General features: G+C 51.8%; 1 protein-coding gene across 1 annotated transcript; it reads left to right on the plus strand.

Moving 5' to 3' along the window:
• The first annotated feature begins 240 nt into the window (after positions 1–240).
• On the plus strand, positions 241–9,825 carry LOC129021471 (cytochrome c oxidase subunit 4 isoform 2, mitochondrial). The gene is made up of 5 exons (XM_054466880.1): positions 241–291; positions 1,354–1,435; positions 2,259–2,423; positions 5,938–6,069; positions 9,588–9,825. Exons 2-5 carry the CDS (start codon positions 1,354–1,356, stop codon positions 9,722–9,724), a joined length of 516 nt encoding a protein of 171 aa, XP_054322855.1. The 5' UTR covers positions 241–291; the 3' UTR covers positions 9,725–9,825.
• The last annotated feature ends 586 nt before the right edge of the window (positions 9,826–10,411 follow it).

A 10,411-nucleotide genomic window follows, 5' to 3' on the forward strand; every position in this document is an offset into this window, starting at 1 on the left:
CTTGGGACTACTGTCTGCAGAGGGTCTACAGAGGCAGGACCCCGGTAGGGACACTGATGCAGGAGTCGCTCTGCAGTGCCTCCCCCCAAGCTGTGGGCCGGGGTGCCCCCAGGGACGCAGGCTGTGCGCTCCCACGCCCGGCCGAAGCAGGACGTTCCCACGCGGGGGCGGCCCCGAGAAAGGCTGTGGGACGGGCCGGGGGCGGGCGCCCGCGCTCAGGTCGCTCCGCAGCGGGTTCTCAGTTGCTCGCTGGGCAGACCCAGGTCGCGCTCCCGCTGCCGAGCCCGCGAGGTGAGTAAGTTAGGGGAGGAGCCCGCTACCCAAGCCCGCGCGGGTCAGGGGCGCGGCTCGGTCTCCTGCCTTCGCCGCTGGGTCACGCCCCGAGTGGTTCCTGTCTTAGAGGGTTGGGGGGCTTCTTGTAGGTTAGAGTTGAGGACTCCTGGGGAGTCCTCCGTCTGCATATGTGTGCCATCTCTTTCCCCAAATATAGATTACATCCTCCCTCTCTTGATATGTGGAGCTCTCCCACCCACTAATCATAATCACTGGCCGGAGCCCCTCTTTTCCAGAAGTGCGGGCCACCCCCTCCCACTTATCACCTGTAGTGTGCCCCCTCCCTCACTCTATTTGTTGGGTGCCCCTCTCTCTCCCTAGATGTGGGACTCCCTTCTTTTCCCCAGATGTGTGTCTCCCTCCCTCTGACCCAGTTAAGTCCCCATCCTCTAAAGCCCCTCCCCACCCCCATGGATGCCAAACCCTGAGTCTTCCCTGGGGGTGGGGGACTGGGCTCAGCCAGACCGGCTAAGCCCAGTCCCCCACCCCCAACCAGATCCAGCAGAGCAGGCCTGTGTGCACGTAGGCAGCCAATTAGGGGGGAAGGGGTGGGGGCCAGACCGTCTGTCTGTTCTGCTGGTGCAGGAGCCTCTGGCCCCTGCAGGGAAGAGAGTCTCAAGACCTGCTCCCTCTCCACCTGGACCCCACCCAGCTTCCTCTGGGGAGCAAACAAGTGAGCCGGGTTCTCCAATCTGGCCAGACTGAGCTGGGGCTGGTCGGAACCCAAGCCCTCAGCCTCAAACTCTTCAGACCCTGGCCCAAAACTTAGGCCTCCTCCCACTTCTCAGATGGTGAATTGAGGTCCTAAGAAGGGGCTCCAAAGGTCTAGGACCTCCATTGGCCCCCTGCTGGGGATATCAGACAAAATTAGAAGGGTCAAGGGCATGAGGGTGACCTTGAAACCCTGGGACACCCCTACCACTACCATACCAGTGGAAAAGGGTTTCTCCATCTGGCCCTGAGGTTTGGGGGCAGAGGGTGATGTGGGGGCAGAACTCATCTATACCTTCATGCCCCCAGATGCTCCCCAGAGCTGCCTGGAGCTTGGTGCTGAGGAAAGGTGGACGTGGAAGACGAGGGATGCACAGCTCAGAAGGCACCAGTGAGACCTGGACTCCTTCCTCCCAGCCTAACTCCAGAGATAGGGGCAGGGGTCCCCACTGCAGGCTGCCCCCTTTGCCCTTCCATGACACCCTGGGCCTCTTCCTACCACACTTCCCATGTTCCCATGATCCCACTCCTTGGTCCAAGGCCAAGTTTCTCCAGGAAATGGAGTGCGTGGGGTGAGCAGACAGTGGCTATCTCCATTCCAAGCTTCCTTAGGAGCCAGACCCCAAGCCTCAGGCCCCTAGGCCTTTTATTCTGAGGTGGAGGATGCTGACAGAACCTTGGACCCTGATTCCTCCTTTCCAGGCCCTAGTTTCAATGCTAGTAAGAAGAAAGAGACCTAAAGGAGAGACTTCAGCCAGATAGCAGAAGGGCCTTGCTGACCCATGGAGAATAACAAAGATAACATTTATTGAGCCCTTACTAGTACCCCAAGCTATTATAAATCTCCTTTTTTTTGAGACAGAGTATTGCTCTGTCGCCCAGGCTAGAGTGTTCAATGGCGCGACCTTGGCTCACTGCAACCTCCGCCTCCTGGGTTCAAACGATTCTCCTGACTCAGCCTCCCAAGTAGCTGGAATTATAGGTGCCCACCACTGCGCCCGGCTAATTTTTGTATTTTTAGTAGAGGCGAGGTTTCACCATCTTGGTCAGGCTGGTCTCGAACTCCTGACCTCGTGATCCACCCGCCTCAGTCTCCCAAAATGCTAGGATTACAGGCGTGAGCCACCAAGCCCGGCTGCCTTCTTTATTAATATAGTTAAAGATAGGGTGTCCCAGGGGCAGCCTGGACTCAGCTCCCTCCGTTGTGTCTGCAGCCCGTGGTGGGGGGAAGATGTCCCCCTACACCAACTGCTATGCCCAGCGTTACTACCCCATGCCAGAAGAGCCCTTCTGCACAGAACTCAACGCTGAGCAGCAGGCCCTGAAGGAGAAGGAGAAGGGAAGCTGGACCCAGCTGACCCACGCAGAAAAGGTGGCCTGTAAGTGTCAGGGTGGGGCTGGCTGGAGAGAGTGGGTTGGGGGCTGACTTTGGAAAGAAGGGCCTGTCAGGGATCAGAGGGCAGAGAGAGGCCCCCAAGACAGCCAGAAACCTCCAAACACCTGAGGGGTGAAGTTCATGCCTTTGTTCGTTTCTTTATTCACTCACCTATTTGTGCATAGCCTGATGCTAGGCAATGCTGGAGACATGAGGTGAATCACCTGGATAGTTCCTGCCCCCATGGTGCTCCCAGTCCCGTGGGGAAAACCAACACAGACTCCAATAATTGTAATACAGAATATGTGGCTAGGGTGAGGTGTGTTCAAGGATTATGAGATGAAATCATGGTGGACCTCCCAGAGGAGGGCACGTTCCAGCTGGCCTTTAAGGGTGAAGAGGAAGGCACTGCCAGGGAGTGGGAACTGCATGGGGAAGGATGTCAGAGCAGGAGACTGTGGAGGGCCCTGGAATTGAGTGATGTGGAGGAGATGGGACAGAGAGAGGCAGGTGAGGTGGTTGGGGAGGAGCCCTCTGACCCTGGGAGGCTGGAGGGATGTCTGTTCCCTTGTCATGTCCACCAGAGCATCCCTGAGCTGACCCTTTGATATTTGGAGCACCTTATTCTCATTCCATGAATGGGAACACTCAGCCTGACTTCCAAGATTTCAAGGGATTCCTAGTAGGGAAAGGTTCATGCTTCTCACATTCATTCATTCAGTCAACATCTTATTTAGCACCTACTACAATACCATGCACTGGGAATGCAGCTGTGAGCCAGCCAGGCTCCGTTCCTGCCTGTGAGCTTGCATTTCCAGCCCTCTCTCAGCACCTTTCCCCTTTCTCTCTCTCTCTCTCTCTCTCTCTCTCACACACACACACACACACACACACACACACATATATATCTTGGTTTTCTCTTCATCCATTTCAGAAATTGACACTCTTGGGGGGAGGGGGGAGGGATAGCATTAGGAGATATACCTAATGCTAAATGACGAGTTAATGGGTGCAGCACACCAACATGGCACATGTATACATATGTAACAAACCTGCACGTTGTGCACATGTACCCTAAAACTTAAAGTATAATAATAATAAAATTTAAAAAAAAAGAGAAATTGACACTCTTTATCTGAGCGTGGTGGCACATACCTGTGGTCCCAGCTATTCGGGAGCCTGAGGCAGGAGGATCACTTGAGCCCAGGGGAGCTGAGGCTAGAGTGAGCTGTGACTGTGCTACTGTGTTGCACTCCAGCCTGGGTAACAAAGTCAGACCCTGTCTGAAAAAAAAGAAAGAGAGAGAGAGAGAAAGAAATGATGGACATTCCCCAAGCAAGATGATAATGAGCACCATCCCTAATATATCCTGCACGCTTACATGTAGCAGGCACCGCTGTGGAGTTAGGTGCTCTCGTTAGCTCACATTTGAGAGACTGAGGCTCAGTGGCGTGCAGTCACTTGCAATGGTCGCACAGCTAGAGAGTGGTGGAGGCAAGATTTGAAACCACATAGACAGGCACCAGGGGTTTCACCCTTAGCTGCTACACCACATTAGCTACAGTGAAGGTTTAGTGGGATGCTTGGTGAGTTGCAGTGTAGCCTCACAGCTCAAACAACTTTTTTTTTTTCCTTTTTTTTTGAGACAGGGTCTCTGTCACCCAGGCTGGAGTGCAGTGGCCCCATCTCGGCTCACTGAAACCTCTGCCTCCTGGGCTCAAGCGATCCTCCCACTTTGGCTTCCTGAGTAGCTGGGACTACAGGCAGGCGCCACCACACCTGGCTATTTTTTTTGTATTTTTTTTTGTAGAGACAGGGTTTCACCATGTTGGCCAGACTGGTCTCGAACTCCTGATCTCATGATCCACCCACCTCAGCCTCCCAAAGTGCTGGGATTACAGGTGTGAGCTACCATGCCTGGCTATTTATTTATTTATTTATTTATATTTCTGTAGAGACAGAGCAGTCTCACTATGGTTGCTCAGGCTGGTCTTGAACTCCTGGGCTCAAGCAATTCTCCTGCCTCAGCCTCCCAAAGCACTGGGATTACAGGCATGAGCCATCATGCCAGGCCAAATGCCTTGAGTCTTGTCAGACCTCTTCCAGGGCAGGCAGGCGTGGCAGCACTGGAGTGCATGGCCTGTGTCTATGCATGGCTCTACTACAGCCACGCTGAGTGGCCTCCACTGGTTGATTTCATTGTCTCATCCTGAACTGCCCACCCAGGTATCTTCCCAAAACCTAAGACAGTTCCCTTTTCCCAAGGAATTCTGCTGCCAGCTTTGATTTTCCTTTAGATATTTATTTTCATATTTATTTAATGTACTGAGAAAGGATTACACACATAGGGTAATTTTTTATTTTTATTTTTTATTTATTTATTTATTTTTTTGAGACGGAGTCTAGCTCTGTTGCCCAGGCTGGAGTGCAGTGGCGCGATCTCAGCTCACTGCAAGCTCCGCCTCCCGGGTTCACGCCATTCTCCTGCCTCAGCCTCCTGAGTAGCTGGGACTACAGGCACCCGCCACCACGCCCGGCTAATTTACATAGGGTAATTTTTTTTTTTTTTTTGAGACAGAGTCTCGCTCTGTCGCCTAGGCTGGAGTGCAGTGGCGTGATCTCAGCTCATTGCAACCTCCGCCTCCCGGGTTCACGCCATTCTCCTGTCTCAGCCTCCCGAGTAGCTGGGACTACAGGTACCCGCCACCATGCCTGGCTAATTTTTGTATTTTTAGTAGAGACGGGGTTTCACTGTGTTAGCCAGGATGGTCTCGATCTCCTGACCTCGTGATCTTCCCGCCTCGGCCTCCCAAAGTGCTGGGATTACAGGCGTAAGCCACTGCGCCCGGCCTTACCTGGCTAATTTTTAAGTTTTTTGTAGAGACAGGGTCTCGCTGTATTGCCTAGGACGGTCTCGAACTCTTGGACTCAAGCAATCCACCCGTCTTGGTCTCCCAAAATTCTGGGATTACAGGTGTGAGCCACCAAGCCTGGCCCCCTCCCTAATTCTGTTAGAATGAAATCCAAACTCTTCTCCATGGATTCTAACAAGGTCCTATGTGAACCAGCTCTGCCTCTCATTTGAGAGAGCCAGCCTCTCATTTGCTAAATTCTCTCTCTTTTGCTCATTTCACTCCAGCTAAGTGGTCCTCACTTCACACTTTCCCTACCCACTTCCTGCTTCAGGGTCTTTGCACTTCCTTCCAGTTTTCACCAACTTTCTCCCATTGATTTTTCAAGTCTCAGCTCCAATGTCACCTCCTCTGAGACACCTTCCCTGGCCAGCCAACTGTTTGCCTGAAGTATTTGCCATTGTCTCCCCCTCTAAACTCCATAAGGGCAGGGATTGTCATCTGGCTCATTCACTGCTGTCACCTGTTCCTGGTCATGCTGTGCATATAGTACATGCTCAGTAAGAATTTGCTGAATGAACAGCATCTGCTGCAAGGAGGGGGAAGCTGGGGATCACTTAGAGTGGACGCACCTGAGGCCCCTTCCCCACACCCAACTGCCTCCAGTGTACCGGCTCCAGTTCAATGAGACCTTTGCAGAGATGAACCGTCGCTCCAATGAGTGGAAGACAGTGATGGGTTGTGTCTTCTTCTTCATTGGATTCACAGCTCTGGTGATTTGGTGGCAGCGGGTCTACGGTGAGTGGCAACACCTCATCTGGCTGCAGTCCTGGGCCATGCCCTTGTGGTCACGGCCACCAGACAGTTTCTTAAAGGAACTATGCTGGCACTCATCTGAAGAGTTGCAAATTTCTGAAGAGGTGTAGGGTGAAGGACAGAGCATGGCTGTCTAGGTTTGAATGTAGGAACTTTACCTCTCTAGGCCTCAGTTTCCTCATCTGTAAAATGGGAATAGTAATGTTCCATCTCAGGGTACTTAAGAGGATTTTAATGAGAGAGGGCTGTAGGCCAGTGTTTGACTCATAGTCATGAATGGTGTTGTAACTGATTGTTGTGTATGAACTGTGTGTTTTTCAGTGTATATATATACTGAACTTTTGCCTCCCCAGTTCAAATGATTCCCCTGCCTCAGCCTCCCGAGTAGCTGGGACTACAGGAGTGTGCCACCACACCCGGCTAAGTGTTGTATTTTTAGTAGAGACAGGGTTTTGCCATGTTGGCCAGGCTTGTCTCAAACTCCTGGCCTCAAGTGATCTGCCTGCTTTGAACTCCCAAAGTGCTAGGATTATAGGCATGAGCCACCATGCCTGGCCTATTTTTCAGTATATTGCTTCAGCTGCCGTAACAAAGAGTCCCCAAATTACAAGAGCTTAAATTAGATAACGGTTTATTCCTTTCTCACAACAAGGGCAGAGAAGCAATCCAGACAAATGTGGGGACTCCACAATGCAGGCTCCTTCTGTCTTGTTGCTCTGCATCCTTGACATGCAAGATGGCTGCTCCAGCTGCTGCCATCAAGCCTACATTTCAGCCAAGGAAAAAAGGGAAAGGGAGGATATGCTCCTCTTTGAGGCCTAGAAGTTGCTCAAACCACTTCTCCTCACATGCTATAGGCTGAGAAATGATCACGTGACCATCTGGCTACAAAGGAAGCTGGGAAATGTAGTCTTTAGCTGGGTAGTCACATGTACAGCTGAACTTTCATTACCTCTGAAGAGTGGTTCTCAAAGTGTTCTCTGTGTACCAATAGCACCACCTAGGAACTTGCTAGAAATGCACATTCTCAGCCCCACTGGTCAGACACTCTGGGGGTAGACCCCAACAATTTTTTTTTTTTTTTTTGAGACGGAGTTTCGTTCTTTCGCCCAGGCAGAAGTGCACTGGCATGATCTCGGCTCACTGCAACCTCCGCCTTCTGGTTTCAAGCAATTCTCCTGCCTCAGCCTACCTGCCTCAGCCTAAGGAGTAGCTGGGATTACAGGCACCCGCCACCACGCCCAGCTAATTTTTATATTTTTAGTAGAGATGGGGTTTCACCATGTTGGCCAGGCTGGTCTCGAACTCCTGACCTTTTGATCTGCCTGCCTTGGCCTCCCAAAGTGCTGGGATTATAGGCATGAGCCACCATGCCCGGCCTGACCCCAACAATTATTAAATTAAATTTATTTATTTACTTATTTATTTATTTATTTATTTATTTGAGATGGAGTCTCGCTCTGTCACCCAGACTAGAATGCAGTGGCACGATCTCGGCTCACTGCAACCTCCATCTCCCGGGTTCAAGCAATTCTTCTGCCTTAGCCTCCCGAGCAGCTGGGACTACAGGTGCGTGCCACCACGCCCAGCTAATTTTTGTATTTTTAGTAGAGATGGGGTTTCACCATATTGGCCAGGCTGGTCTTGAACTCCTTACCTTGTGATCCACCCACCTCAGCCTCCCAAAGTGCTGGGATTACAGGCGTGAGCTACCATGCTGGTCCAACAATTTTTATTTTGACTGCCCATCCCTCTGGTAGACCAGTGGAAGGCTCAGTACCTCCCGTGCATCCTGGAAGGGCTAGTCTAGCCTAGTGCTTGCCACACAGTAGATGCTCATAAAGGTTGTTCCCTTCCTGCTCCGCTCCTGGGATAGAAAGTACCAGGGATGGAGGTCAAGCAGGCTGAGTCAGCCTCAGGGTCAGGTGGACCAGGAAGTAAGGTGTGGGCGGTGTTGGGAGCTCGGGCCTCCAGGCCTTTCCTGTCCCGATCCACATATCAAGGCACCTAAAATGCCTCCATGAGTGCTTTCAGCTTTTAGGTTAAGTATTGCCTCCCTCACCAGATTTTTTTCTTTTCTTTTTTATTTTTTATTTATTTATTTTTTTTGAGACAGAGTCTCACTCTGTCACCCAGGTTGGAGTGCAGTGGCGCCATCTCGGCTCACTGCAAGCTCCACCTCCCGGGTTCACGCCATTCTCCTGCCTCAGCCTCCAGAGTAACTGGGACTACAGGTGCCCGCCACCACACCCGGATAATGTTTTGTATTTTTAGTAGAGACGGGGTTTCACTATGTTAGCCAGGATGGTCTCGATCTCCTGACCTCATGATCCGCCCGCCTCGGCCTCTCAAAGTGCTGGGATTATAGGTGTGAGCTACCGTGCCCGGCCCCTTTTTTCTTTTTTTTTTTTTTAGAAAGAGACAGGGGTTTTTCTATGTTGCCCAGGCTGGACTCGAATTCCTCGGTTTAAGTAATCCTCCCACCTTGGCGTCCTGAGTAACTGAGACCGTAGGCACACACCACTGCACCCGGCTCTCCCCATTTTTTGTTTTTTTTTTTTAGAAAGAGTCTTGCTCTGTCACCCAGGCTGGAGTGTAGTGGCATGATCTTGGCTCAGTGCAACCTGTGCCTCCCAGACTAGACTGATTCTCCTGCTTCAGCCTCCTGAGCAGCTGGGATTACAGGGGTACACTACCACACCCAGCTAATTTTTTGTATTTTTAGTAGAGACAGGGTTTCACCATGCTGGCCAGGCTAGTCCCAAACTCCTGACCTCAAGTGATCCACCTGCCTCGTCCTCCCAAAGTGCTGGGATTACAGGCATGAGCCACCGCGCCCAGTGGCCTGTCCCCATATTTTTAAAGTGAACACTCTTACCTACTTCCTACTCTCAACCCTCTTAGAAAGTAACAGGAATTATTTCATCCTGGACCCTGCCCAGCAAGTGGGAACAAACTCAGTAATTATATAATTATAGTAGGTAACATGTATCAGGTGCTTAATATTTGTCTAACATTGTGCCAACAGCTTTGGAAATACTCAGTCCCCACAATCCTAGTGGATAGGACCTCTTTTGACAGGTAAGGAAACTGAGGCTCAGAGAGGTGAAGTGACTTGTTGAAGGTCACAGGGCAAGGGAGTGGTGGAGCTGGGATTTGGATTCAGGCAGTCTTCAAATCAGTGCTCTTATTACCACAGACCACAGAGGTAAGTGAGGCGACTGAGTTGTGAAGGACCTTGGCCCAGCTCCCACAGTCCTTGGAGTCTAAGGCAAAGCTGGGATCAGAACCCAGAGGTGCCTGGGGCGATGCTTTAGGAGAAAGTCTGGGGTGTGGGGCTAGACAGGGTGGAGGGAGCTCCTCAGTGCAAGATACTTCAACCCTGGAGTATCTTGTACCGTCAGCCTTGCAAGTAGCTGGGAGGCTACAGGGTGGCTGGAGACCCTGGCTGGTGGAGGAAGACTGGCAGGATCCTGATCCACCCCATGCACTCCCTGCAGTATTTCCTCCAAAGCCGATCACCTTGACGGACGAGTGGAAAGCCCAGCAGCTGCAGCGCATGCTGGACATGAAGGTCAATCCTGTGCAGGGCCTGGCCTCCCGCTGGGACTATGAGAAGAAGCAGTGGAAGAAGTGACTTGCATCCCCAGCTGTCTCCCTGCAGCTCCGCCCTGGCTGGGAGCCTCTGGCGGCCCCTCCCCTCCCCTGCCCTTAACCCCAATAAAGCTCCAAAAAAAATTTATTCTCTTCTGCCTCTCACCTCCACTTCAGACTTTACTTGGCACCTAAAATTAGGCATTTTAACAGGTGAGGGGCAAGAAGGGCTCAGAACTCATCTAGTCAGTGAGGGCTTCCTGGAGGAGTGGGGGCTAGAGCCAAGGCTTAGGTGGGATTTGGAAAGGCAAGAAGAAGGGAAGGCATTCCGGGTGGAGCAAGTGGTTTAATCAAAGGTGAGGACACTCTTTTATTCAGCTAATTAACAAATACTTGGCCGGGTGCGGTGGCTCACTCCTATAATCCCAGCACTTTGGGAGGCCAAGGAGGGCGGATCACTTGAGGTCAGGAGTTCAAGACCAGCCTGGCCAACATGGTGAAAGCCCCATCTCTACTAAAAATACAAAAAATTAGCCAGGCGTGGTGGTGAGCACCTGTAGTCCCAGCTACTCAGGAGGCTGAGGCAGGAGAATGGCGTGATCCCGGGAGGCGGAGCTTGCAGTGAGCTGAGATCGTGCCACTGCACTCCAGCCTGGGCGACAGAGCGAGACTCCGTCTCGAAAAAAAAAAACAATACAAAAATTAGCTGGGTGTAGTGGTGCATGCCTGT

This window comes from Pongo pygmaeus, chromosome 21 (genome assembly GCF_028885625.2).
Source record: "Pongo pygmaeus isolate AG05252 chromosome 21, NHGRI_mPonPyg2-v2.0_pri, whole genome shotgun sequence".
Classification (NCBI taxonomy): domain Eukaryota; kingdom Metazoa; phylum Chordata; class Mammalia; order Primates; family Hominidae; genus Pongo; species Pongo pygmaeus.

Excerpts from the sequence above, each read along its gene's own strand:
- LOC129021471 (XM_054466880.1), top strand. The coding sequence starts at position 1,354 with ATGCTCCCCAGAGCTGCCTGGAGCTTGGTGCTGAGGAAAGGTGGACGT. Across the intron at positions 1,436-2,258 it reads GCACAGCTCAGAAGGCACCA|CCCGTGGTGGGGGGAAGATG; the intron begins GTGAGACCTGGA and ends TTGTGTCTGCAG. Across the intron at positions 6,070-9,587 it reads TTGGTGGCAGCGGGTCTACG|TATTTCCTCCAAAGCCGATC; the intron begins GTGAGTGGCAAC and ends CACTCCCTGCAG.